Here is a 27593-nt window from a genome sequence, read left to right as displayed (position 1 = left end):
GGTTCCTCTGAAACAGCAGAGCAAAACCAGTGGAGCAGTCAGATATAAGTGGCCTGGAAGATCGACAGAGTATAACAATTCTTTAATAAATTAGCAAAATAAACAGCATTTATATGTATTTTTATATTCCATTGCTGCATCTCCGTGGATCACAGGAATTAAACCAATGTTGATTACCAAGTCCCACATTGCAACATTGATCCAGAGGCTTCAGTTCAGGCACCCCCAAGGCAATGCTCAGTCTCATGGTACTTAAAAACCTAAAACCACTGAGAAATAAAACAGCTTTTTTGTAAGCCTGAGACACAGCTCCCGAGGGGCAAAGTGAATTACTGGGTGATTTCACCTGGCTGGCTCCAGGCAGAAGTGATTAAAAAGATACTGATCCGATTTTTTCCCTCTTAAGAAAAAAAAAAACAAAACGTTCTTCCAACCCAGAAGGGAGGAGGAGGAAGGAGCAGATCTATTGCATGGAAGGATTATCAGTTTAACAATAAACCAGATGGATTTTCAGGGTTCACGTCTCTGATTGTTGCGACGGCCAAGGGTGGAACTGATCGAGAATTTAGGTCATACATCAGCTGATTGTGAACGGGGCCAGCCCCCGGCCCGGGGGTCCCTCAGTCCTCATCCCGCACGTACTGCCCGGCCTCCCAGCGCTGGGCCATGAGGCTCTTGTGGCGAAACACTCGGGTGCTTTCCACCACCTGCAGAGACCAGAACGTGCAGGATCTTTATAAAAAAGAGACTTTCATAATGGTCTGGTTTGCAGAACTTTCCCTGCTACCCCAACCTGCTCTGCCTGACTCAGTGTCCACCCAGGTGGTGCCCGTGGCCCCTATCCACCCCTGTCCACCCCTGTCCATCCCTCAAGCCTCCAGGAGTGAGGGGAGCTGGGGAATGTGGGAGGTTTCAGGGCAGCGTGAGCAGAGCCCCAGCCTTCGTGAAGGGCTTTACCTCTGTGTTGACCTTGTCCACGGGTTCAATGCCTGCGTACTGTGGAAAGAGGAAAACACGATTAGATAATGGCAGCCTGTCAGGGGAATATCCAGAGACAGCCGGATCTGGCTCTCAGCAGGGGCACAGGAGAGTCAAGGGAAGGTAGCACGTGCAACCAAGCCATCCCTCGGGCTGGGGGAACAGTCCAGGTCAGGATCCCCCACAGGAGGAAGCTGCTGCTCCTTTCCAGTCCGACCCAGTGCTGGCAGCTCTGAACAGCAGGCGCTGTCTGTCGGGCTCACCTTGTTGGTGCCACCACCACCAGATCTCCCACCGAGCTCAGCAGCTGGATCAAGCTCCAGGTGGGAGTCAGGAACAGCCACCTCCAGCCCCAGAGCCACCAGTCCCCTGGGCTCAAGCCCCCCAACCACTTGGCACAAGCAGGGTGGGCATGTTCACCTTTCCATCCTCCTTCACCCTCCTCCTCCGCTCCTCAAAGGGGCTGGAATGTGACGAGTCAGGGGTGAGGGTCTCTGCGCTGCCCTGGGAGGAGCTGGTCACTCTCAGCGGGGTGAAAGATGAGATCAGCCCCAGGATCCCCGTCTGGTGTGAGGCAGGAGAGGACGCAGGAGAGCTGGACACTGAGTAGTTGCCACTGGCACCTGAGGCAGCTTTGAGAGAAAGAGCATTGGGGGAGTGAGGGACCTCAGTTCCACTCCCAGAGGGTGGAGACCCACAGGAATGTCAGGCCCTTGCCCCAAACCTGCCTCCACGGCAGGTCCAGCAGGTTTGGTCACAGCTGTGACCCCCATGCCTGGGCCCAATCAGGGACTGCAGGAACAAGGGGTAAAATGCATTAGCTGGGCCCTTTCAGCCCTGTTTGCTGTTGTAACGTGACACAAGAGCAGCTCTGGAATCCTGCAGAGCCCATCCTTCCTCAGCAGCAATTGTGCTGACACCAGCGTGCTGGTATCGAGTTCTCCCAGGACAACTTGCAACCAGCACACAGGAGTCCTTACAGGCATCCCACCAAAATAATTTCTCTGTCCCTCTGCCCCCTTACCTGAGCTGTGCCGAGAGCGGGAGCCCTCCTGGAGAACATCCTCGCCGCTGGCGCCCATCAGCCGCCGCCGCTGCGCCTGGAGCTCCTCTTCCCTCTGCAGGTCACTCCGGATCTCCTCCTCGATCAGTGCCGATGTCTGCGGCTTCCACGTCCGCAGCCGGTACTGCTCCTCCCGGCCGTCGTCCCTCCGCAGCGGGCTCTGTGTCCCCATGTCCTCCGCGAAGGACACCTTGGGCTTCCAGAAGGACAGGGACAAGTACTCTCTGGGCAGGACAGCGGTGCTGGCGGGGCTCGGGGTGGAGCCGGGAAGTTTTCCTCCCCAGGCATCCTCGCTGCCCCATTTGCTGGCGCTGGCGGAAGCGTGCTGGGACACCGAGGGCTGCTCCCGGCTCCTCTCGCTGGCAGTGAAGCGAGGCTGGGACAGCTGGAAGTGGGCGATGCTCGCTGTGTAGCTGGGAATGCTTCTTGTAGCCCTGGTGTCTTCTGCAGGGCTGGGGCTCGAGGGCTGCTCCACCACAAACTCTTTAACCCAGCTCCTCCTCTCTTCTGCCCGCTTCAGGGGAGTGGGCTTCTGTGGGGGGGCTTCCTCCTGCTCGAACACCCTCCTGCGCTCCTCCAGCTCCTGCTGTGTCCCCCTGTCATACGCCCCCAGCAGCCTCCCCTGCCTCTTCAGATCTTCCTCACGCTTCGTTTCCTGTTCAATTTCCCTCTGGACGTAAAGGGAAGCGCGGCCTCTGTCCTTCCCTTTCCTGCCTGGGCCGGGAGATGTGTGAATGTTGAGGACAGGCTTGGCCTGGATCTCCACCAGCTCGCTGCTGGAGGTCAGTCGCTGCATCCCCCTTTCCTTCCAGAGGTTCTCCTCCCTTTCCATCGCCATGCGGATCTCCCGCTCGATGGGTGTCTCACTGCTGGCCCTTGTCTCCTTGCCCAGCCCGTTGCTGCTGGCCCTCAGATCCGCATGGAAGGTCTCGTTAGAGGTGCTTCCATCGCTGGCATAGCCCGCAGTGGCTTCGTTATACATCTCACCCAAGCCAGAGTCCAGGTCTTCTCTGGACCATGCTTTGGTCAGGATGGACGTCTTCCCGATGGGATACCTTTCCATGTGAGCCTTTCTGGGAGCATAAACCTCCTCTTTCTCAGGTGTCTTGTACAAGGACACACCATAAACCTGGTCTGTGCTGCTCTGGCTTGATGCACGGGCACTGCCGTAGCCTCTCATAGCCTTTGTGGCCATCTCAGGGCTGTACCACTCTTCCCTGGAGACTTTTGTCACCGACTCTGGCCTTGGGGACATGGTCTGCTGCCCTGGGCTGAAAAATGAGCCTGGGCTGGTTTTTTCCAGCATCAGGAACTGCTGCCGAGCTGCAGAGAAGTTGATCTGCTCCGTGTCAATATTCTCAGGGTCAACAGGCGTTGCAGACCTGCCTGGTTTGTCAAAGCAGATGGCAAAGCTGGTGGGGACACTGCCTGTGTGCCTGCCTTCACCTTGGCTGCCCACGCCAGGGCTGATGGAGCTCAGCTCATCCACGGAGCTCCACCTCTCTGCGATGGTGGAGCTCTTCCTCATCACCTGGCTCCGGATGACCTCTTTCCTCTCATCTTCGAGCTCCCTGGCTTTCTCAGGTGAGATGTTGGGCGGAGGGACCCTGTACAGGTCTTGTTCATCATCATCGTAGAGCTTCGAGGGTTTCCTCTCACCCTTGTAAGCCCGGAGGTCATACAGGCTTCCCGATCTCACCACCTCTAGCTTGGACTCCCTGTCCGGGGATGGGGTCCAGACATCTCTTCCACCCTCCAGGAAATACGAGGGTGACTGGGACCTCCTCTTCCAGCTGTAGCCGTTTTCCACCCTCTGGGTGCTGTGCTGAGCGGAGCTGAACACATCATTGTCACTGTTGGCCCTCAGGTCTGCCAGGGAGTCGTGCCTGTGTGAGGCCTGTGGGAGCTGGAACACAAGGTGCCTGGTGACCCTGTCCATCTCCTGGGAAGAGTCACCCCTGTGACAGCGTTGTCCCAGACAGGGGCCACTGCTCAGCTTCGAGGTCACCCTCAGAATCCCAGTTCTGCACAGGCCAAGGGTCTGGACCTGGCTGTCCCTGCAAGCAGGAGGGGAGAGCAGCCATTAAGAGCAGCAGAAGGAGCCGAGGTTGAGATGCAGCCCCTCTGCCAGCCTGGTGCCACTGTCCTTGGCATGGGACAGAAACCCTCACACAGCCTGCCCAGTGTGGGGCAGGAAGACAAAGCACCATTCCCAGCAGGATCTGCCACAGAGCCCAAAGCCCACCCCACCTCTGTCCCCCAGCCTGGCCGGGTTCTGAGGGAGCACAGCCAAACCTGCCACAGGCAGTCAGTGCTGCCTGCACCACCAAAGGCAGCGAGACCTCACACAAGCTCCTGGTGACACCACATCCAGCTGGGCACTGCTCTGGGCACGGACAGCCTCGAGCCTCTCCACGTGCCCAGGGCAGGGAGGCACCTCCAGGCCGGGCAGCACTGGCAGGGAGAGGCAGTGCCAGCACCTGGGCCACCCCTGCATGGAATAGCTTCTTGTCCCATTTACGGAAAAAGGAGCCTCCAAATAGCCCAGGGGGGTCATAAAATGGTTTCATGGCTCATAAAACGAGGGGACTTTAACCCTGGCACACAGGGGCAGGAGTGAGCGGCCCCAACCTTGGGGTCAATCCTCCAGTGCTGGGTGGGCCAGAGCTGGCTGGAACAGCGGTGCCAGACAGGGAGGGGCAGCACAGGTGGGTCCCCCGTGAGACAGTGGCTGCCACCATGTCGCAGATGCCATCCCTGGCTCCAGAGCTGGTGACACACATGCCACCCTCAGACCCGCTGGGTGTGCCTGGAGCCAGCACCACATCCTGTGCCACTATTTGCCGAAGCTCAGCCATGGCTCTGCTGTCACCTGTCACTGCTGCTAGCTGGGCTCCTGTGAGCCCTGGCAGGGCAGGGTGTGTCACCGCTGGGCACCGCTCCCGGGCACTCACGGCCTCCTGGGAGTGTGCAGCGAAATTGGAGCAAGGCCACGGTGACAGCAAGGGCAGCTCAGAGCCTGGGGGCCACGGTACTGGCAAGCATAGCTCAGGATGAAGCTGGCCCAGGTGGAGGCAGGTGCCTGGTCCTCCCTGCATCCGGAGCATCCTGCCTCATCCCCAGGATGAGAGCACTCTGTGCTTGCCTCCTTCCTGCTGCGGTTCTGGTGACCGAGCTTCCCCTGCTCACCTCCAGCCCTCTCAGGATGCAGCGTCCTCCCACGAAACAAGCGGGGCTGGGCCCCAGCCAGGAGCTTTTTAAACCTTTCCTGAGGCAGGAGAGCGTGGCTCTCATTAGCTGGGACATCCTGGCCAGCCCCAGGCGATGCCTCACTGCTGGAACTGCTGCCCAGCCCTGGTGGCTCAGCCTCTCTGCCTGAAGCTGTCCCCGGCTGAATTCACCTGTTAATTCCCCTGCTGTGATTCACTGTGGCTCTTTTATTGCCCCTAATGACCTGGATAATGAAAACCATCTACCCACACCTCTTACCATGTTTGGGGGGGACACGAAGTCCTGGCTCGAAGGGGAGCCCCGCACCGGGGAGCGCTGGCAGCCGGCGCAGGAGGGGAGCAGGGACAGAGAAACCAGCTGGGCTGTTATCAGAGCTCCCGGCCGGCTCCACGCAAGCGGAACGGCCCCTCCCAGAGCTGCACCCAAAACATTTCACCTCCCTCAGCTCCGTCTGGTGCTGTGGGACCGCAGGGGCTCGGGGCTCCTGGGCTGCCTCCCCCATGCTGGGCTGCCCCCAGCCCAGCATGGTGGGAGCAGCTGGGCAGAGCAGGTGACATTGCCACCAGTCTGGCCTGGACCCCCACCGTAAGGAGACCTCCGGGGTGCTTTCCATGGTCCCCCCATCTCGGGGGTTCTGCACAGGGCTGCAGAACTGCGCTGCACCCACCCTGTGCCCACCCTGAGCCCAGGGCTGCCCCCAGACCAGCTGAAGCGCAGGAATATCCCAGCACGTGTCCAGTGTCCCTCTGCTGCCCACCCCAGACAGGGCCAGCCCTCACTGCACACCCTCAGTGCCACCATCCCTGCGTGGGCACCGCTCCCTCCAAGGCCAGGGGGACACAGCGTCCCCCCAGCAGTGCCTGGTTCTGCCCTCGGCCCCGACCACGCTGCACTTACTGTCCAGGGAGCTGTCAGGGCAGGGGTCCCCATGCTCCGGGGAGGCCATCGGGGCACCCGGCTGAGCTGTGTATGCCGGGGTGTGGCCGGGGTGGCAGCCGTGGGGTGTGGGGGGTGCGGGATGGTGGCTGTGAGGCGCTGATAAGCTCAGCACCAGGGAGCTGTGGGGAATTCCAAGAACCACGTTTGGCTCGGTGCCCTGTGCCCAAATTCCTGTGGTGTCGTCACCTTGCTGCAGCTGGTCCCGTGCCCGAGGGACTGCCCTTGGCCCCGACCCGTGGGACCCACTGATGCCCCTAGGTGCCAACACATCCATGTGCCAATGCCCCAACGTGTCCATGCCTCGATACACCAGCACGGCAGTGTGGCCATGCAGGCACACCTTGCTCCAGGTGCTTTCTGCCTCTCCGTGAATGCAGCCACAGCACTGAGGAGCCCTGAAGCTTCAGTGAGAACCTGGATTTCCAGTCCTCCCCCAGCCCCGGAGGAGGGACATGGCAGAGGAGCCCTGAGCGAAGGTGCCAGGAGCAGCCTGGGCTCTCCTGTCACACCACAGGGCCTCCCTCTGATAACCCCGTGTTTGCACAGGCAGTGCCCTCGCTGCTGCAGCAGCCCTGGCACCAGCTCCTCGCAGCAGGGCAGCTCCCTCCTTCCCTGGCACCTGCCAGGAGAAAGGCAGCACTGTGGCACGGTGTCCTCGGTGCCCTTGGTGCCTGCATCTGGCTGGATCCCAGGCGAGTGGGCGACATGAGTGCCCAGAGCTGCCCTCCCTCCTGGCATGGGGTGTCACAGCCGAGCGGGCGATACCGTGCCAGGACGCTCAGCCCCGCTCTGCGCCAGTGGCTGGGGCAGGACATCCCTGTCCTCATCCTCTCTCCCCCCACTGAAGCCCACTCCTGCCAGGAAGCCCCTCCCAGCCCCACTGCTGCCCCAGCACGGTGCTGATGTCACAGAGACCCCAGCTAGCCCCAGCTGGGGGTCCCACTTACCCCCTTGGTGCCCCTTGGTGCCCCCGTTCCCGCTCAGGGCTGGCACTGGGGACGCTGGTGCGCTTTGCCTGCCAGGCTGTTCTGCGTTTCCGGGCAGGTGAGCGGAGCCTGTTTTACCGTGGGGCTGAGCCAAAGTCCACAGTGATGCCAAGGAGCCAGGAGCTCTCCACGCCCGCCGCAGGGCGTGTGCTGGCACCCAGGCTGGCACCGGGAAGGGTTGAGGCCCCACTGCCCCAGGAGAGAGCCCTGGAATCTTGGCCCTGGGCAGAAGCAGGAGCTGCACCAGCCTGGAGACAGACCCATGGCCACGTGGTGATGGCACCTGGGGGCATCCAGGCTGTCATGACCCCTTTATCTGGGCAGCATCACCCCTCATCGCTTTCCTCCCAGCGCCCTGGGTGCCACAATACCCCTTTCTCCCCCCATCTTCTGCCCACACAATGAGGAAACAGCAGAGCCCACCCCTAACACCCCCATCCCAACCCTTCCATCCCCATCCTCCCCGGATCCCCAGCCCAGCCTCCTCCCACCCCTCGGTGGCTCCAGGCTGGTTGTTCACACAGTTTATTTGCTCGGTTTGGGTGTTTTACAAACAACGGGGTGGGAGGGGGATGGGATGGGATTGGGAAGGGATGGGAATTCAAACGGCTTCGGCACAAGTGAAAAGCTCAGGGGCACGGGAAGTGCACTTCAGCAGAGCCGGGTGGGGGACAGGGGGGCTTGGGGTGGGGTGGGGACAATGCCAGGCCCACCGCCCACTCCTCTCACACCCCAGCCCAGACCTGGCCCTGGTCCTGCTGCCCCCCACACCAGGGTCCAGTCTGGGCTGGGGGTCAAAGCCAACCGAGGGGCAGGGGGTGCCAAGGGCAGGAGGGAGCCCCAGCTTGGGGACTGCAGGGCCCAGGGTGGGATGGGGTGGGTGGTGTTGGCCCCTGATGTGGGGTGGCAAGAGGTGACATTCCCCCAGGACTGTGGGGGCAGATGCCCTGTGGCACCCAGCCCGTGTCCTGCTCTGCAGCAATGGGGCTCCAGCGATGCCCAGCAGTGGATGGGGCAGGGGAGTCCCCCCCTTCCCCTGGCAGTGCCCTCCCAAAGCCCCCCTTCCCCAGCCCTGCCTCTCCCAGAGGCTGTGGGTGCCTGGCTGGGGCTCAGGACAGGGGTGGCACCATGAGCCCTCCCCTCCTCAGCCCTGCAATGACTCAGCTGGGGGGAAAACTGCAGCTGGGGGTACCTGGGGACAAGTGGGATGTGATGGGGACAGGGGGTGTCACTGCTCACACAAGAGGAATGTGGGGGAAGGAAGGCCCATCCTTGGGGGAGCTGAGCCCCGTCCCTGGCTGCTCCACCACCGGTGTCCTGGTGGGCTGGACAGCGTGGATGCTGCTCCACGTGTTTTTGGGGATCCCTGGGGACTTGCCCAGCCTCACAGCAGAAGGAATCCTCTCACACTTGAACAAGGATCCCTTGCTGGTGGCTGCACCCTGCCCAAAGCCCCTGGACAAGGATCTGGGCACTGCCAGCCCGGCTGCTGCAGTGCAGGGGCAGCTGATGCGGGCACTGGGGACCAAAAACCACGGCCCTCCCCCTGCCCCAGCTGGTCTCAATGGGGAGAAAACGCTGGTGCTGGTGGTGAAATCCCCACTGAAGGGCTGGGGTGCAGGGTGGGGCAGCAGAAAAGCTGCCCTCTGTGGGGCACCAGACCCTTGACAGCTCCCAGTGCCAGTACTGGGGTGAACTGGGCTGCCCCACTCCCCTGGGGGACCCAATGCTGCTGCCTGGGACCCCCAGACGTGGCTCTGCAAAGCTGCTGCTGCTGAGTGGCAGAGGCAGGAAGGGACAGGATGCTGGGCCATATTCCTGCTGCCACAAGGAAACACAGGACCCCCACCCCACTCCTGCTCCACACGGCTGGATCCCCCAAGTTTGTTCCCCTTCCCTCGCTGGCATTGCCCCAGGACACGAGCACCAGCCACAGCTGAGCCAGAGGAATGGCCACCACTGCCAGCACCAGGAGCTGAGCCCAGGAGGAGCACAGCAGGCCTGGGGACAGGCTGGGTTGATTCTGCAGGAGCCCCTCGTGGCCCTGGCCATTACCACAGCTGAGTATCAGGGAGGGGACACAACCCTCGATGCCCTTCTCTCGCCTGGACACGCTCTGTCCTTGAGGGCCTGGGGAGCCCGGGACCGCAGCGATGAGGACGTGAGATGGAGCAGAGATGTCCACGGGCAGCCAGCAGGGAACAGACCCAGGCCTTTCCCCGCTGGAGAAGCGGATGATGGAGGCACAGAGGGAGGGGCTGGCACGGGGCTGGGTCCGATGCCCACCGTGGGCTGCACCAAGAGTGGGTCCCGCTGCTGGCGGCTCCCGGGGAGTCATCTACGGACACAGTGTCGTCCTCCGACCCCCTGCCCGGCGGCTCCGTCCTCCGACGGCGGGTGGGACAACGTCGGTGACCGAGGGAAAGGCCCCGGTGCCGGCGGCAGGTGGGGATGAGACCGGGCTGTGTTGGGGTGGGCGCACTGTGGGGTGAGGGGGGTCACTAATAAATACCACAGGCAGCGCTGGTGGGGGGTAGCACGGGGCTGGCATCGGGCAGATGGGGCGAGCGTTGCCACGGCCGCCACTGCCCGCTGCGGCCCCATTGGCACCGTGCTGGATGTCCCCGGTTCTGCAGAAAGAGGGTCTGTGTCCGGTGGGGGGGAAGCCCGGCGTGCCGGGCCTGGCGAGCAGGGGCCGGGGCGGAGGGGGCTCGGCGGGGGCTCACATCACCGTGCAGCACTTGCAGCGCTGCTTCTTCACGTCTGTCTCCTGCTCGGCCTCCTTGGCATCTGTAGCGTTGGCACCCGGCTTCTGCCCGCCCGCGCCCTCCTCGCCCAGCGGCTGCGCGGCCGCCGGCTCCAGCGCGGTGCCGTTGGGCGGTGTGTGGTCCTTGTGTGCCGGCTCCGGCTTGCTCTCGGCATCCTCGATCACCACCAGCTCTGCCTTGATGGTGCCCTCCAGCCCCAGCACCTTCTTGGTCTCGTTCTCATCCTCCACGTTCTGGTAGCCCATGAAGATCATGGTGACGGGTTGCTCCTGGCTGGCCTCTGTCCCCTCGCCCGGTGGCACCTTGGCTTGCAGCCCGGTGATCTCTCGCAGCGGCGTTGGCTTCTGGCTGCCCGGGGCGCTGCCCTTGCCAGCCTTGGCTGGGGTCTGGCGCCCGACGGCTTCGCTCAGGGTGGCCTCGTCCGCCTTGTGCAGGAGCTCGTCCACCTCGGAGGAGCTGAGCGGGTGGGCCCCGTTCTGCAGGGCCCCGTCCTCGGCACTCACCGCATGCACCACTGTGGGGACAAGAGGAGGGACAGTGAGGGGGGCTCAGGATGGGGGCACAACATGACCTGGCAATGCTGGCATGACCCACTCAGCCCCGGCTCCTGCGTGCTCAGGGAGCAGCCCCTTCCTCTCTCCAAAGGTCCTGCCACTGAGGCTGGGACTCCCACAGCATCCCCACCCTCCCCTCAGCAGAGCTGCTGCCAGACCCTCTCGCATCACCTGGCTCTTGCCTGGCCGCAGCCAGGGAGACCAAAACAAAAAGGCAGTGGAAGGAGCTGTTCCCGAAGCCTCAGGCTCAGCGAGCCCTGCGGGAGCCACGGCTCTTTGCCAGGCCGCTGACAGCCAGCCAAGCTGCCCGTGGCGGGACGGCGTCTGCTGGCGCCCAGCTCGGCCGGGGCTGACGTGACGCCTTGTGGCAGGTCACCACTGCCACCTTGGAGACCCCAGTGATGCTCGGCAGTGGCTGCCCCACTGAGTTCCCACCACATCCACCAGGACCATGACACCTGGTGGCCCCGTGCCCGCAGGAGATGCGGCTCTCCCACCCTGGCACGCTGTGCCCGCTGCTCGTGGCACTGGGGGCAGAGATGTGCGTCATGGCCAGAGCAGCCAAGGGCTTGCTGTGTTTTTCACTTGACCTGGGACATGATGGTCAGTGCAAGTGCCTCAATGGGCAGCCTGTGAGTGAGGGACAGTGACAGCAGCACGGCCGTGGCCACACGGAGGGGGTTGAATGGGAGAGCTGTGCTGTGTTTTCCTTGAAGATGAGGTCAGTCCACTCAGCACCACAGTTCCCAGTAAGATGCCCCGCTTCCTCAGCTGGTCCTTGCCACCACAATGGTCCCTTGCGTTTCATGAGGCCCTCTGGAGCAGGTTCCAGATGTTCCCAAAAGCAGGAGCTGCAGACAGGGACCAGCCCCTAATGCTGCACTTCCACCACACCCATCAGCCACGCTCCCCGCTGCCAGCCTGTGGGACAGGACAACGTGGTGCTAGTGCACATTCCCTGCCCGTGGGACAGGGCTCCTGAGTCTTGGACACAGCAGATCCTCTTCTCTGCTCTCCAGCAGTGCAGGGTCACGATGTGCAAACCAGGGCTGGCCCATCTGGACCATCCACACTACGCTGCCACGACGATCCTGCGATCCACTGGACTGGGGCTGGTGAGGAGTTGCCCTCACAGAGCTGGTAAAGCTGTCAGGAGCAGCCCCCACACTTCCTCACCCCGCTGGGATGTTCAGGTGGCCACTCCCTCGTCCCCTGCCCTCGGCTCCTGCCAGTGGCCAGCGGTGTGGGCTGGCCCGTACCTTTCAGCTCATCCTCGTACACTTTGACCCCCTGCAGACAGTGGTTCTGGGGGAGCATGGTGGTGCTGGACAGGACCTTGGTCTCCCCAGTCACTCTGTCCTTCTCCACTGTGATCTCCACCGAGTACATGGCTGGGACACAAAGAGGACAGCGTGTGTTACGGTGGCCCTGGCCCTCCCTGTCCCTTGCTCAGCGGCGGGACGGCGCGTGGCGGCAGCGCTGTGGTGCTCAGCAGAGCTCAGCAGGGCTCAGTGGTGCTCAGCAGGGCTCAGTGGTGCTCAGCAGGGCTCAGTGGTGCTCAGCAGGGCTCAGCAGGGCTCAGTGGTGCTCAGCAGGGCTCAGTGGTGCCCAGCAGGGCTCAGCAGGGCTCAGCGGTGTTAGCAAGGCGGCAGCGAGGAGCGGAGAATGGCAGAGGCGGGTGTGACATCCCTGACACATCCCTCCTCCCGGGACCCGTGTCCATCCTGGTGCTGCTGGCATCACCTTACCTCCACGGCTGCTGTGGTTCTTGGGCTGAGCCGTGTCCATCTGTCCAGCCAGTGAGCAGTGCTGGCCGTGGGGCCTGGGCTGGGAGCCAGGTTCATGCTCAAGGAGGTGCAACCCCCACTGAGGGTGCTGGCGCTGGGACAGCCCCTCTGCCCCCATGGGATGGGTGATTCTTGGCATCTTTCCTTCCACTCCCAGCCAGTCTCTGCCAGCAGCGGGGTCCCCTCAGCCCTGTGCATGGTGCTTAGCTCCGAGGATGCCCAGATGGGCTCTGCCCCATGCTGGTGCTGTGGTCTGGTCTGAGCCACTGCTCCAAACCAGAGCAAACCCCTCCAGCAGCAGAGCTGGCTGCAGCCCCCCAGCTCAGCAGCCTGGCCCCGCGTGCCCCGTAGCTCCCTGTGGCTGGCACTCCCCTGCGCAGAGAAGCCACAAACAGCGCGGGAAGGATGAAACCAGAGCAGAGACGTGGATCAGGGCTGAGGTGGAGGGGCCCTGAGCCACGAACCAACCGTGGGGCGGAAGCAAAACCAAACCCTGTGATTGCAATGACGGCTGTTCTCTGCCCTGGGCTTGGAAAGGCATCGAGCGGCACGGCGGGGAGCGGCTGCGGTGGCAGCGAGCCGAGGGCGGTGCGGAGGGGAGGGGGAAGCAGCCTGGAAGGAGCGCTCCTCCCAGGGCAGTGGGCACCTACCCGCCTTCATCATGTCACTGCCTTCCACTGCCTTCATGGGGCTGCTGGAGACCCTTTTGTCGGCTGGAGATGGAGAGGAGAGACGGCTGCCTGAGCCCAAACCATTGCCTGGTGTGCCCACGGGTGTGCCCAGGGAGGGCAGTGTGTCCCCCCGTGGCTGGCACCTGGGACGGGCTCCCCCGCCGCAGGGCACCGCTGCCCGGGAGGGGACATGGGGACAGGGCTCTTGTCTGGCTCTGCCCACCCATCTGGCCCCAGCCTCAGGGCAGCAGGAAGGGGATGGTCAGTGCTGAACCACGGCTGAGGGGGATCAGGATTCACCTACCCTTAACTGTGCCCAGGGGACTCTGCAAAACAGAAGGGAGAGGTTATAGGAGCTTCCAGGACCTGCCACAGACCCGCTGCCCGCACACCCACCCCCCACACACCCACCCATCCCCACCAGGGCCCGGGACCCCGACCCCACGGCTGGCAGCCCTGCCCATGGCCAGCAGCCCTGCCCACCTTCTGCGCATTGGGGACAGCTTCAGCCTTCTCCTCCTTGGCTGCTGCCTCTGCCAGGTTCTCCTTGGTCGAAGCCACTGAGTTGCTGTTCTCCAGCATCTCCAGCTCCTTCTCCAGCCTGCAGGGAGAGTCAGGGCTGAGAGGCTGAGGGGAGTGTGGGACAGGGAACTGTGGTGCAGGCAGACCTGTGAACACAGGCCAACAACACCGTGCAGGGGAGAGGGGAGACACAAATTGTCCCCTGGGCTCACAAGGTGCAGGGACAGACTCTGGCCTGGCTGTCACTGCCTCTTTGCAGGGGAAAAGCCAATGGGTTGGGCACCAAGGGGATGGCAGAGACCCCACCATGGGCACTGGGCAGGGGGACCGAGCCCTGCACACTTGTGTTCCCTCCCTTGGCGGCCAGAGCGAGGCTGCTCCATCGTCCTTCTGCTCCTGCAAGTGTCCCTCTAAACCTGCTTGAGCTTTACACGAGGTCAGCCTCCTGTTCTCAGGCACCAGCCTGGCGGCAAAGCCCCACTGGGGGGATGTAGCAGAGGTCTGGGGAGTCCCCATGGACTGGCGCGGCCCCCGGCAGGGCTCCCCCGGGCTCCTCACACGGCGCCGGCGGAGGAATGCACCGCGCCATTAGCCGGACACAAAGGCCCCTTCGTGCCTGACCCCTCTCTGCTCCGATGCTCGGTAATTAGCGGCACCGCCGTGACTGATTGCATTCCTGCTGCGCTGCCGGGACACCTCCGAGCCGGGGCTCCGGGCCCCCGCCTGCGGCTGCCCAGGGACACGGGGCTGGCCAGGGGCTGAGCCTTGTCCCTTCTCAACGTCCCCCTCCCACCCCTTCCCAAGGGCTGGCGCCACCAGGATGAGGACAGAAGTGTGCGACAGCCAGCACCATGCCATCAAGGGTGCTGGGCACTGAGCAGCCCAGGGGATCCTAACCCCATCCTGTGGCTCTCACTGAGACCCGGTGCAGAGGCAGAGCACAGCTGGGGATGGCCATGCTCAGAGGCTGGACAGGCTCTGGGTCTGGAAAAACCCAGCCAGGGTTCAGGGTGAGCACTGTGGGGGCACCTCCTCTCCCAGCAGCTCCAAGCTCAGTGTACCCTGCCATGTGCCCAGCACATGGGATCGAGCTGAATCTCAGCACCCGCCTGCCCAGGGGTCTCTGGAGGGACGTGGGTGCTCTCAAACTGCACCCCAACATCTGGCCCCACACTGGCCCCGTTACCTCTGGATGGTTTCCTCCAGCTCCTTGGTCTTCACCTCATCCTCCTGCATCTGTTTCTTCATGGCCTCTTCCTCCTCGGAGGCAGAAGCTGGGGCCCCCTCCAGGAGCCATCTCTCTCGCAGAGCCTTGGACTGGGGAGCAGAAGGGGGTCACGGTGCTGCCCTCCCCACCGGGGGCTCCCCAGCGCAGGGGCAGCTTGGGGGTCTCGGGGGATCCTCACCTTGAGATGCTGCAGCTGCCGCCTGTCGTCCTCGAGCTGCCGCCTTTTGTTCTCGATCTCCGTCTGACGCTTCCGCTTCTCCTGGAGGGACGGGAGCGGCGGGGCCGGGGTTGGCAAGGGGAGGGGGTGGGCGCCGGGCATGGCCGGGCAGGGAGCAGCGGGGACAAGGGGCTGCCCTCGGAGACAGGGACTGGCCTTGGGAACACCCCACAGCCAGCCTGGGGTCATGTCTCTGCCCTCTCTGGGACGAACTGAGGCATTGAGGGTGTGGAGATACTGGGGCAGAGCCTGGGCTCTGTTCACCATCTCCAAATGTCACCTTCCCCTCGGCCGGCCCCACTGAGCGAGCTGCCAGCGCAGGGAAAACAGCCCCCGTGGCCTCTACCTCGTCCCCCCCTCCCCTCCACCCGTCCTGGGGCTGCTCCAGATCATTTCAGCAGAGTCAGACCCAGCCCGGACGCGTCACCCGGCGCTTTCTCCTCTGGTCCAGAACAATTTTCCCTTTGTGTGGCAGAGATCGGCTGGTTGCCGGCTGGGCAGGGCAGTGGGGCTGCCGTGGGGCAGTGGTGGGTTTGACCAGCCTGCCCTGCTTTGGGAGGGGTTGCTCAGCGGGGCCCCCAACTGCTCAGTAATTAATGTAATTACCAGTGCCCATGATGGGCATGGCTGGAGAGCACCATCCTCAGCCCTTCCTGGGGATGGGAGGGGGGAGGGAATCATCACTCATTTCCCTCACTTGGGGCTCACCAAGGCGCTGCTTCGTTAATTAATCCTCCCAACTGCCTGTTGCTCACTCTGTCCCTGTTTCAAGCGTGCAGCCGAGCCATGCCGGCTCTGACACCCCAGGAAAAGCCCCCACGGGGACACACTGGGGCTATTCTGAGTCCTCCTTCAGCTGCTGAGACCCCTGATCTGTGGCTGAGCTCCTGCACCTGCACCCTCCTCCCCGCTGGTGTCTGCCCCGTGTGCTGCAGGTGACAAGTTGGGGACATGGGGATGCTGTCACTGAGCAGGGACTCACCGCGATGGCCTGCAGCCTCTCCTGCTGAAGGGTGCTGGCCTCCACGACCCTGCAGAGAGCAGAGAGCAGCTGTGAGGGGTGACACCAGTGGCAGGTGACTGGGACAGTGTGCAACCAGCAAACCAGACACTGTGGTACACGGACAAAGGCTGAGCCCTTCCCTTCCACCGGCTGTTTCCCCCTCGCTACCCTGCAGCCAAGCACCCCTCACTGCACGGCTCCTCCAGGCACCTCCTGACCCCTGTCCTGCCCAAATCCCCCGGGGCAGGAGCCTTTCCCAGCACCTGGAGGACTCATCTGACGCAGACCCACTCTTGCCTTGTCGCAGATGGAAACCGTGACCACGGAGAGGCTGGGGCAGGACGCCTCTGGCCGCCCCTGCGTTCCAATCTGGCTCAGGCTTTCCATTCCAAGCCCGTTTCTTGGCTGCTGACACCTTTCCCAGACAGTGTGACCTTTCCGGGCTGCACACACAGGCACACGCATGCACATGTGCACAGACACACTCAGACACACGCGTGACAACAGGCCCTGCTCCCCATGGCATCCGTGTTGTGGGCACAGCACCTGCCTCTGCAGCACGGGCTGGCCTGGCACAGCTCCCCCAGGTGCGCCTAGCACTGCCAGGAGGGGTTATCCCCCATCCCCACATGTTACATTCCCCTGTGGGAATGGTCTCTCCCCCCTCAGGGACCTCTAGAGCTTGTACTGTGTAGTTTAACTCTTCCTTCCCCTTTCTGACCCCATTGGTTGTGTCCCAAGTTGTCCCACCCTGGCAAGAGCTGAAAAAAGACCCTGTTCCTCTGTGCACACCCCTCTTTCCCTCTGGAGACCACCTGGAATAAACATCTTATTGCAGCTAAGGGTTAGAGCCTCTTTTGGGTCCTTTTTCTTTCTATGATATATTCCTCCAGAGCCTGAGAAGCTAGCTTGGACCCTCGGAGGGGTTAAAAAGGAGAATTTATTATCACCCACAGCCACCTGCCCACCTACCCTTCCTGTGTCCCCAAGGTGTGGTGACCCGGCCCAGCCAGCAGCACAACCCCCGGGGGCTGGCAGGAGCCCCCACGCCACGGAGCACCAGGTGCGGTTCAGTGCCGGGAGCCGCCGTGGGGCTGGGCTGGCTGGTGGGGCCGGCTGCGAGCGGGATGTTCCAGAGCCACAGGAGCCGCTGGCTGCTCGCCAGACGGTGCTAACGAAGTGCTGAGCTGTGGCACTAATTAGGGTGGGAGGCACTGAGGGGATTGTCAGGAGATGGATCATCTCCGCTTGTTTCCTAGAGCAAGGGACAGAGGGGTGGACTCTGCGCTCCCGGGAAGGGAGTTTGCCGAAGATGGTTTTACACACAGGGTGGGTTCGGGGTGCTGAGACCCACACGTGGCACTCTGGGCTCTGACCTCACATGCCAGCCATGTATGTGCCCTCACACGGGCTCCCCACGGGCTTTCCCACAACTCAAACGGGCTCTGCGGGGTGAGAGGAGCCCCTGGCCCCGCCTGCTCCCTCCTCAAAGCCAGCGATTAACTGGGAGCTGCTCAGAGCCGCCGTCCTCCCCTCACCCCACACCCTGGGGATCCCTGCGATGCACAAAATCCAGGCCAGGAAAACAACCGGGGAAGGTGTCGCTTTTGTGGTGGTTATTTTCGTGCTGTTTGCAGCGACGCTGTGACTGTTTTTGCCGGCGCAGGCGCGCGGCACCGCGCTCACACCCGTGTGTGTCCCACGTGTCCCTCACCAGCCCCACAGATCCAGGACTGCCCATCAGCACGGGCTGCCTGCTGGTGTGGGGCCACAGGTCCCCTCTGTCCAGCCCTTGGCACCCCACGCTCACAGGGCGTTGAACTGGGCCCTGTTTCTCTCCTGGATCTTGCCCTATTCGATGGATCCAAACTTTTACAGCATTCCTGAAACATTCTGTTCTGCTTTTCCTCCCTCCTCCATTCTCTTTATTTTCCATTATTTGCTTCAGTCTCCACATTCCCAAGTCAGACGCCAGGAATCTTCCTGGCCCGGGGAGAGAAGTGAAACAGGCTGGATGCCCCTTGTTGCAATCTCAGCCTGCTTAGACCCTGCCCTGGGGGCTCTGATCCATCGAGGGGGGCTGAGCGGGGACCACCCCTGCACCCCCAGTCCCTGCCTGCCAGGACCAGGCGCTGAGGTGGAGGCAGGGGGTGCCAGGCTCCCCAAAAACCCCGTCCTCCCTGCCAGGACCTGTCTCTGGGGTCGGTGTGATGGGGCCCCGCTGCCGCCGGCCCTTGTGAGTGATGGAGGCGGTTCCCTGGCAACGGTGCCATGGCAACGGTGCCATGGCAACAGCGCTATGGCAACGGGCGAGTGCCGAGGGGATGTGGGGGATACTCGAGGGGATGTGGGGGGACATTCGAGGGGATGTGGGGGGATACTCGAGGGGATGTGGGGGATACTCGAGGGGATGTGGGGGGATACTCCAGGGGATACTCGAGAGGATGTGGGGGGATACTCGAGGGGATGTGGGGGATACTCGAGGGGATGTGGGGGGATACTCAAAGGGATGTGGGGGGATACTCAAAGGGATGTGGGGGATACTCGTGGGGATTTGGGGGATACTCGAGGGGATTTGGGGGATACTCGAGGAGATGTGGGGGACACTCGAGGGGATGTGGGGGACACTCGAGGGGATGTGGGGGATACTCGAGGGGATGCGGGGGACACTCGAGGGGATGTGGGGGATACTCGAGGGGATGCGGGGGACACTCGAGGGGATGTGGGGGGGTACTCGAGGGGATACTCAACGGGATGTGGGGGGATACTCGAGGGGATGTGGGGGACACTCAAGGGGATGCGGGGGACACTCGAGGGGATGTGGAGGATACTCGAGGGGATGTGGGGGACACTCAAGGGGATGCGGGGGACACTCGAGGGGATGTGGAGGATACTCGAGGGGATGTGGGGGATACTCGAGGGGATGTGGGGGGATACTCGAGGAGGCAGAGGGACCACAGGAACCCCCCGGGCCGGGATGCTCTCCCTGGGCCTGGCACTCCGGCAGCACTGGTGGGCCAAAGCCGTGGCATCACTGGGGCCTCCTTAGGGGTTCCGGTGCTCCCGATCCATCCTGGGTGCCCGGAAGGATGGGAAGGTGATCCCGGGGCCACCGAGCTCCACAGGAACCACCAGCCCAGACAAAGAGCAGGGAGAAGGAGCAGGGGCACGGGGAATGAGCTCCCAGCAGCAGTGGCCAGGCCCGAGGCTGGACCCACACACACACGCTGAGCACACACACACCCGTGCACACGCCTGTGCACACGCCCGTGCACACGCCCGCGCTCTGCCTTGGCTCTCCAGCTCTTTCCAGCCCTGCTGATGCTGCCGTTTCCCACCATCACAAGGGAAGCCCGTGACCTTTTGTCTCCTCCCGCCTGACATGAAACAATAATGTTTATTTGCCTTCCTCCGTTTTTTCCCATTAGCTCATCCAAATGTGTGAAGAGCCATTTCAAGCCGCTCCTCTGCTCCCCTGACCTCCCCTCCCTCCCCACCCACTCAGCTCCAAGCTGGGGTAATCCAGGAGAGCGCCCTGCATGGGCACCACCCCTGTACAGGCCCAGGTCTGGGGTAAAGGCAGCAATTGAGGCATCAGCAGCACTGATTTCCAGCACTGATTTCCAGCACTGATTTCCAGCACTGCTGCCATGCCAGGAGCTGGGCCCCATGGCCAGGCTGGAGTGACACGGCCGAGGGGAGGCTGCAGAGCTCTGTCACAAAGCCATTAACAGCGGGGCCGGGATCGAACGCCCCCGATGGCAGGCGCGGGAGGGAAGGGAGGGGAGGGGGCTGCAGCCGCCCGGGAGCCATCGACCATGAAGGGAAATGCATCAGCGGCAGCGGCTGGGGCATGAGGATGGCCAGAAATGGTGCAGAACAAGCCTCGTGCCCAGCACAGGGCTGGGACCCTGCTCAGGTCCTGGCACAGGGAGGCTGCTCCTGCCCTGCCCCGCAGTGTGGCTGCCTCCTCCTCCTCCTCCTGCTGCATCACCCCAGCGCCCATCCCACTCCTTCCAGCTGCCTTCCCCACTGCCTTCCCCCAGCCATCACCGCTGCCCGGGGAGGGGACAGGGACAGAGGGAGGCGGGGGGAGGAGATGGCAGCCCCAGGCTCCCGAAAACGCAGATGCATTAGAGCAAGCCGAGCTGCCTGATTGATTCTTCGGGCTGAGACGTGGGCTGGGAGTGCCAGGAGAAAATGGATCCCATGAATATTTGATGAACGCAGGCTTGAGGAGGGAGTTTGATTGGAAAATTACAGATCTTTCAAACAATGGTTCAAGTGCCCTCCAAACACTTGGGTTTCCAGCTCCCTTCCAGTTAGAGGAGCAAGGCTCCACCAGGAAACTCCCCCCACGATTCATGAATGAGAGTGGAGCCGGTCGCTGCCCACGCCCAGGAGCACTGGCTGGCCAGGACAGGCAGTCCTCGCACTGGCCAGGATGTGGCACCTGTCTCCTGTCACCAGCCATCCCCGGGTTCCTGTTCTTGTGTGGCGCCGTGCCTTTCCCACAGCAGTGCCATGAACACAGGCACACACGATGTTCCAAGGAGCCAGCAGGAACGTGGATCCAGGGCACCCCTGTGAGCCCCGACACCCACGGGGAGCTCAGCCCTCAGCCAAGCCCAGGGGCTGGGCCCAACCCACGTCCAGCCAGGCTCCGTCAGGAAACACCTGTCTGGGGCAGGATCCAGCCGGCTCCTCTCCCTCCTCCAGGCTCATCCTTGCCCCTGACGGTGGCTCCTGTCTGGGACCCGGGGGCTGCTTGTCTCTGGAAGAGACTCAGGAATCTGGGCTGTGCCTGCAGTCCCAGTCCTGGCGCCTCTGCTCAACCCTGTCCCAGGGCACAGCCCCTCCTCAGCTTTCCTGTGGCAGCTCCACTGCTGGAGCCCCGGCTCGGCTCCCAGCACAGCTACAGCCACATGAACCCCCACCTCCCTGGGGAAAGGGGCTGTTTCTGGCCAGGAAGCAGGAAAGCCAACACCAGCGGCTTCCCAGGAAACCTGCTCCAGTTCCTCCCAGCAAGGCAGGTCCAGCTGAGAGGCCCCGTCGTGCAGCTGAGCTCTGAACCCCGTGCTCTGCCAGCCCTAGCAGGGCTGGGTGCTGTTGTGGGGTGATCTGTGCTGGAGCTTTATGGCCTCCTCTGGGAGAGCTGGAAGGGTGACAGCGCTGCTGCTCTGGCTGCACACAGGGACAGGACAGACCCGACCCCTTCTGGTTCCTTGCACGTGGCCAGGAGGCAGCGGGATCTGGCCTAGGTTTCACTTCTCCCTGGATGCCAGCAGAGAGCAAGGTCTTGAGTCCCTTCCCAAAGGACTCACGGGTTATTTCTCAGGCAGAAATCTCCCTCCTTCCCCTGTGTGCAACTCTCAGCTTTGGAGCAGGGTTGAGAAGGCAGGACCAGGAGAATCCTCACTCCAAGGAGACCCTCAAAGCCAAGGGGAGAGCAGCAACTGAGACAAACCACCAGAGCAGCCAGATGTGAGATGCAGGATCTCCAGCTGCTCATGAGCACTGATAGCAGCCGGAGCAGAGGGTACAAGAGCAGCTCCAGTGGGACCAGCACAGCCTTTAGCAGAGCTGGAAAGTTGCTGCCAAACCTCCCTGGGCACCAGGGGATTGTGGCAGCCAGGACCCTCCTCCAGCCACTGCCCGTGCCAAGGCAAAGCAGGAGCCAGGGCAAAGGCAGCAGTGCCCGCCCCAACACCCGTTGGCTGCGACAGAGCCAGGCCAACAGCAGGGCAGCAGCTCACCTTGTCCCCAGCTGCCCTGGGACCCTCCTAATCCTCCAGCCCCACGGCCAGGCTCTGGAGCTGAGTGGCTGGAGGGGTCGTGTTGTTTTGTTTTATGTCTGTGCCCCCCACTTGGGGTCACTCACAGAGTTTCGCTCAAAAGAAAGAGGCATTGGCAGAGCCAGTGTATGGAGCTGGCAGGAGAAACCCTTTGCACCCCTCCATGGGCTCTTTGGCCCTTGCTGGATGGTTGATCCAGAGCAGGGTGAAGCAGCCCAGGGCCAGCAGCCACCATCCTGTCCAGCACCATGCCCCACCTCAGCCCCAGCCCTCGACGCCTCCACCCCAGGAGAGCCCGAGTCCAGCCTGGCAGCTCCTCACCCCCTCCCCAGGGCACGTCACACCCCTCAGCTCTGCCCTTCCCCTCGCTGCTGCCTTTTGGCAAATCATGCACATTTTCCTCCCCAAAGAGGCTCCTTCCTGCAGGGACTGAGGCGCCGTGGAGCTGCCCGAAGCCTTGGCCCTGCCTCTGGCCTCTCCAGCAGCACGGGGAGCCACTCTGCCTCCCCAATCTCCAAAACATCCCCACATCCCTGCTGGTGCTCCCAGCTCAGTTCCAGCCCCAAATCAGCCAGAGCCCACCCTGGACACCCCCACCCCAGCCCTTGCCAGTGCCCCATGGCCTCTTGGGGCTCCCAGGTGGGAGATAGGCAGTGGTGAGAGGGACCTGTTGAGCACCCTCTGCCTCAGTACTGGTGGTAAGTGCAAGGTGAGGTGCCCACAAGGAGCAGAGGGTGGCTGACCCCGAGCAGCCTGGGTGCCCCAGGAATTCCCAATGCCAAACCCAGGCAATGTTCACCATGGTGGGGACCAGAGCCACGGGAGGGAAGGAAAGGCCTGGGTGAGACAGGTCCAGCGCTGTCTTCCAGCACCTCGAGCAGCCCCCCAGCCCTGCACCCTCCTGGCACCAGCTGCTAAAGGGGCAAAACCAGCACAGGGTAGGACAGCCCGCGGCCACCAGCCCCTAGTGGCCTCTGCCTGTTCCGTCCTTCCCCCGCCCGCCCGGCTCCGAGCTCCCAGCGACCGGTCAGGGCCCCACCGCAGCACACAAAGGATGAGGCCGGGCTCGGACAGTGTCCGTCTGTCCAGGCTTCTCCGGTGGGACCCGATTCACGAGGACTCCCTGGCCACAGCCGGTTCCCTGGGCAGGGGCTGGGGGTGCGGTGCGGGGAGGGGTCCGCAGCTCTTTCCACCCACTCACCCCACCACACGCAGCAACAACAGGTTCAAAACACAAAAATAAACGCCCTCCCCACCCCCCCCCGCTTCCTGCACCGCTGCCAGCCCCGACACCCCCCGCACCCTCCGCACCCCCCGCACCCTCCGCACCCCCGCACCCACGGCGGGGTCTCTGCCGCCCCCCATCCGGCCCTCAGACCCCACGGCCGGGCACGGACCGGGGAGGGGCCGCACCTGCTGAGCGGCACCGGGGGGAAGGAGGCCCCGGAATCGGGGTCCCGAGCCCCAGAACCGAGGGGATGGGAGCCCCCCGGTGTTGGGGTCCTGAGCTCCAGTATCTGGCGGGATGTGAGCCCCCAGTTTTGGGGTCACAAGCCCAGGAACGGGGGGAATGTGAGCCCCACCCCCGGTTTTGGGGTCCCAAGCCTCAGCATAGGGGGATACAAGCCTCTAGTATTGAAACCCCGAATCCCCAGAATCAGGGGGATGAGAGCCTCTGGTTTTGGGGTGCTGAGTGCCCAGGAGAAGGGAGAGATGAGACCCCAGGTTCGGACTCCCCAGCCCCGGCATCGGGGGTGTACGAGCCCCCGGTACGAGCTCCGTGAGCCGGCGGAGCGAGCTCCCCGCAGCCCCGGTGCGGGGGTCCCGAGCCCCGGCCCCCGCTCCCCGCTCCCCCCCTCCCCGGTACTGCGGTCTCAGCCGGCGGGGCCCGAGGGGGCTGCGGCCCGGTGCCGGGGTCCCGGCGCGGCTCCGGTACTCACTCCATGGTCCCGGCGGCGGCTCCGGCGGGGGCGGGGGGGCGGCGGAGCGGGGCCGGCGGCCGCCGGCGTCCCGGCACTCAGGGCCCGGCGGGCGGCGGCATCCCCGGCGGGGCTGCGGGATGCGCAGGGATGTCGGGACCGCGCCGGTGCTCCCGCCTCCCTCCCGCACAGCTCCGTCTGCCGGGCGCGCCCCGCCACTGCCGCCGCCCATCATCCGGCCTCGGGGCGCGCAGGGCTTTCGGCTGCTCCTGGGGGTCCCAGGTGGGTCCTGGGCCGCCACCGCCGCCACCCATCTCCCGGCCTTGGGGACCCCCGGAGCTGTGGCAGCTGCTGGGGGTCCCGAAGGGGGTCCTGGCTGTGCAGAGCCCGGTGCGGGGCGGGTTGGAGGGGTTGCATTCATGACAGAAGCCCCTGTGAGTGTGTAAGCCCCTGCTGTGAATGCAGCCACTCCGTCCTGCCCCACTCCGGGAACCACGGACTCTCTGCTCCCCCTTTCTGCTCCCCTATTTCCCAACCCAACGGCGATAATGGGCAAACTGCCACAGGAAGCCCTGAGCCACCTCCGTTGGGAAATCTGCCCGCTGCCGGGCAAGAACTCTGCACTTGGCCCCAAAGCAAGCCTGGCTCTGCAGTGTGGGTCCACATGTCTCCCCCATCCCCATGCTCCCCACCCCCTGCACCCCTTTTTGCGTTCCAGGGTGATGCAGAACAGAGGGAGGAAACTGCCCCTCTGCCCACAGCATCGTCCCAAATCCCCTGGGGTGCTGGAAGGGCTGAAAGAGGCGTTGGATGAGAGCCCAGCACAGTCCCTGTGTCACCCACAGCAGTCCCGGGGACACTGTCGAGTCTGAGAGACGTCCTGGGGCCCCGCTGCTGCCACCTCCCTGCGGAGAGGGGTTTCATCCCAGCTAACTCAAGGCACAAGAGGAGTAAGGGCTGCAAAGCTGCTCTTCTCCTCATCTCCCACTCCGGGGGAAGCTGCACGGAGCTGCCAGGGCCACCGACCCCCTGAATTGCACAAAACAGCAACACTCAAGAGGAGGAAGCAGGAGGGAAACACCCGCCCCCATCTCAAGGCTCAGCCCCTGGAGGGATTTAAGCCCCCCCACCCCGAGCAGCCCCAGCGGTGGTGGCAGTGGCCCACTCTGTGCCACCATGGTCACAGCTGGGCTCTTCATCCTCGGCCTGGGAGGCTCCATCCTGCTCCCAGCTCTGGCCCCTGCAGGTAATGGGAGAACTGGGGTGCCAGGGCAGATCTCTGGGGTGGGAGGTAGGAACCCTGGGCTCCCCTGTGGCACAGGGGAAGCCAATGACCACCTGCACCCACCAGGCACCCAGGGGAGCCAGATCATTGGGGGAAAGGCAGCAGCACCCCATTCCCGGCCCTTCATCGCCTCCATCCAGATGGACGGGCAGCACGTCTGCGGGGGCTTCCTGGTGTGGCCCAAGTGGGTGATGACAGCTGCCCACTGCCTCATTCCCAGGTGAGCCTCATCCCCACGTGCCCCCTGGACGTGGTGTGTGGCCCCTTCTAACCGATAACCCCCAAGGGGTTAAGCTGCCCCCTCCCCTCTGTGCCCTCCTTGAGGCTCCCTGGCCATCCCCGCCCTCCCCGGTGGCCACCAGCCACAGCAGCGCCCTCTGAGCCCCGCTGTGGCCGCAGGCGCAGCCCCTCGGTGCGCGTGGTGCTGGGAGCCCACCGGCTGCAGGAGCCCGAGGAGTCCCAGCAGATCTTCAGCGTGGCCGAGTCCATTGCACACCCGCTCTATAATCCCCGCGCTGTGGACAACGACATCCGCCTGCTCCGGGTGAGTCTGCACCGGGTATCCCACGGCCCTGGGGTGGGAGAGGGAGGTGGGGTGCCCCACGGCTCTGGGATGCAGGAGGAGGTGGGGTGCCCCACAACCCGGGGGCGCAGGAGGAGATGGGGTGTCCCACGGCCCGGGGGTGGGAGAGGGAGGTGGGGTGCCCCACAACCCGGGGGTGGGAGAGGGAGGTGGGGTGCCCCACGGCCCCGGGGTGGGAGAGGGAGGTGGAGTGCCCCACAACCCGGGGGTGGGAGAGGGAGGTGGGGTGCCCCACGGCCCTGGGGTGTGAGAGGGAGGTGGGGTGCCCCACGGCCCGGGGGTGCAGGAGGAGATGGGGTGTCCCGTGGCCCCGGGGCGCTGGGAGGGATCTGGGCTGTCCACTGCCCCAGAGCACCGGAAGGGAGGTTTAGGAGCCCCACGGCCCCAGGGCATCGGGAGGAGGTGGGGTGGGTGCCCCACGAGGGGCCGAGCCGACACTAGATGTCAGTGCTTCTCCGGAGAAGCAGGACCGCGCCGTGGGGCGTGATGGAGGCTCTGCGGACACACCGACCCTGTCCGGGTCAGCAGCTCCCGGGCAGCCAGTCTGCACGGCAGACTGGGACCAGTGCAGAGGGGCTGACAGGGAGGGGCCCAGCCTCTGAACAGGGAGGGGCAGGGTTGGGGAGGGGGCCAGCAGGAACGGTGAGCTGGGGTGAGAGGGAGAACCAGGCAGGAGCAGCTGGGGGGCTCTGCCCCAGCAGCAAAGCCACCCACGGCCTCGCTGCCCACCCAGCTGAACAGGTCGGCCACGCTGAACGAGTACGTGAAGAGGATCCGCCTGCCCTCGCCGCGCATCGACCTCAGGCCCGGCACCGTCTGCTACGTGGCGGGCTGGGGGGACACCTCCAACTTTGGAGACCAGCCCAGCGAGCTGATGGAGACCAACACCACCATCGTCAAGAGGAGCCTGTGCCGGACGCTGTGGAGGGGCAAGGTCTCAGCCAACATGCTGTGCGGGGCCAGCCGCAACGCCACGCTGCAGGGCGTCTGTGCCGTGAGTGACCCCCAAGCCCCTGCCCCACACCGGCCCCCGCCGGGACACCCTCAGACCTCCCTCCCACCCCCTCATTTTGCAGGGCGACTCTGGGGGACCCTTGGTCTTCAAGAACAAGGTTTATGGCATCGTCTCCTTCTCGGGGCAGAGATGTGGGGATCGACGGTTCCCCGACATCTACACCAAGATCTCCAACTACATTGGCTGGGTGCATCGCACCGTGCGGGGGTTCCGCCGTCGGAAGGGGTGGTTGAAGCCCTAGTGTGGAGTCCTGGGGGCAGGTGGGCTGTGGGAAGAGGGGAGATGTCTCACTGGAGGGGAGAAGAGGGCTAGAACTTCCACATCCCCCAGCTCTGGAGGGGCTGGGAGGTGATGCTCAGGGCTCCTCGACCCAGCTCAGGGCAGAAACCCCTCTCTGCTCATTGGCAAGAGGTGTTATGTACCCCCTAGGCTACACCAGAAGCCCCTTGTTAATCCTCTCACAGTGGCAACATTTACCCTCCTCAATAAACCCTCAGTCCCCATCCTGCTGCTCCTGCTCTGTGTTTTGGTCCCCCTGACTTGTCCTGGGCGTGTGTGGATGGAGCAGGCGGTGCAGGAGGGAGGGGAGTGCAGGCCCTTCCCCAGAGGAGCCAGGATCTGCACCCAGGTGCTGCCACCCCGGCAGCATCCCCAGCTGCCTTCCCGCCGGGGTGTGGCTCCCCATCCCGTCTCATCCCATCCCGCCTCGTCCTGTTCCATCCCGTCCCACACCGCACCCCCAAAGAGGGGAACCACAGACACGCCCCGGGGGCAGGCGGGCTCCCAGCTGCGCCGGCGGAGCCCACAGGGATCCGGTGGGGAGCCTCACCCGCCTCCCCCGCGCCCAGACGGGAGCCGGGTGCCCGCAGTGGCCGGCAGACGTGTGCCGAGCTGCTGCTGGGTCTCAGCTGAGACACGCGTGGCCCTGCCCGGTGTCTCCGGGGACGAACCCAGACATTCCCTGCTCCTGGCTGTTTGTTTTATCTGCAAATTGCTGGCACGCTGTGGCTGCTGCAGGGCCTTGCGGTGGGGTCAGGAGATGCAAGCCG

At 63.8% G+C, this 27593-nt stretch overlaps 3 protein-coding genes across 4 annotated transcripts; 1 reads left to right on the top strand and 2 right to left on the bottom strand.

The window, feature by feature from the left end:
* Nucleotides 1-61: 61 nt before the first annotated feature.
* MISP (mitotic spindle positioning) lies at nucleotides 62-6524 on the bottom strand. The gene is given in 6 exon segments (XM_063403239.1): nucleotides 62-707; nucleotides 958-996; nucleotides 1399-1610; nucleotides 2003-4052; nucleotides 4055-4098; nucleotides 6170-6524. Coding segments are annotated over 6 exon segments (2772 nt in total). The 5' UTR covers nucleotides 6510-6524; the 3' UTR covers nucleotides 62-620.
* Nucleotides 6525-7814: 1290 nt separating this feature from the next.
* PALM (paralemmin) lies at nucleotides 7815-23848 on the bottom strand. 2 transcript variants are annotated; one of them, XM_063403344.1, is made up of 9 exons: nucleotides 23683-23846; nucleotides 15927-15975; nucleotides 14906-14986; nucleotides 14686-14816; nucleotides 13461-13578; nucleotides 13282-13303; nucleotides 12957-13019; nucleotides 11779-11910; nucleotides 7845-10479 (listed from the first exon to the last, which is right to left on the bottom strand). In XM_063403344.1, exons 1-9 carry the CDS (start codon nucleotides 23685-23687, stop codon nucleotides 9920-9922), a joined length of 1161 nt encoding a protein of 386 aa, XP_063259414.1. In that variant the 5' UTR covers nucleotides 23688-23846; the 3' UTR covers nucleotides 7845-9919. The 2 variants fall into 2 exon arrangements, with proteins under 2 accessions (XP_063259415.1, XP_063259414.1); XM_063403345.1 differs by lacking the exons at nucleotides 11779-11910; nucleotides 12957-13019 and having other exon boundaries at nucleotides 7815-10479; nucleotides 23683-23848.
* PRSS57 (serine protease 57) lies at nucleotides 23802-26820 on the top strand. Its single transcript, XM_063404824.1, has 5 exons — nucleotides 23802-23943; nucleotides 24983-25166; nucleotides 25346-25490; nucleotides 26263-26523; nucleotides 26606-26820. Exons 1-5 carry the CDS (start codon nucleotides 23802-23804, stop codon nucleotides 26783-26785), a joined length of 912 nt encoding a protein of 303 aa, XP_063260894.1. The 3' UTR covers nucleotides 26786-26820.
* The last annotated feature ends 773 nt before the right edge of the window (nucleotides 26821-27593 follow it).

The sequence above is a fragment of the Prinia subflava genome, chromosome 8 (assembly GCF_021018805.1).
Source record: "Prinia subflava isolate CZ2003 ecotype Zambia chromosome 8, Cam_Psub_1.2, whole genome shotgun sequence".
Lineage (NCBI taxonomy): Eukaryota > Metazoa > Chordata > Aves > Passeriformes > Cisticolidae > Prinia > Prinia subflava.
The sequence above is the reverse complement of the archived record's forward strand: the minus strand, read 5'-3'. Positions and strand labels throughout refer to the sequence as shown.

Excerpts from the sequence above, each read along its gene's own strand:
- PRSS57 (XM_063404824.1), top strand. The coding sequence starts at position 23,802 with ATGCGCAGGGATGTCGGGACCGCGCCGGTGCTCCCGCCTCCCTCCCGC. Across the intron at positions 25,167-25,345 it reads GCCCACTGCCTCATTCCCAG|GCGCAGCCCCTCGGTGCGCG; the intron begins GTGAGCCTCATC and ends CTGTGGCCGCAG. Across the intron at positions 25,491-26,262 it reads ACGACATCCGCCTGCTCCGG|CTGAACAGGTCGGCCACGCT; the intron begins GTGAGTCTGCAC and ends CTGCCCACCCAG.
- PALM (XM_063403344.1), bottom strand. Across the intron at positions 14,817-14,905 it reads GGCAGCTGCAGCATCTCAAG|TCCAAGGCTCTGCGAGAGAG; the intron begins GTGAGGATCCCC and ends TCTGCTCCCCAG. Across the intron at positions 10,480-11,778 it reads GTACGAGGATGAGCTGAAAG|TGGTGCATGCGGTGAGTGCC; the intron begins GTACGGGCCAGC and ends TTGTCCCCACAG.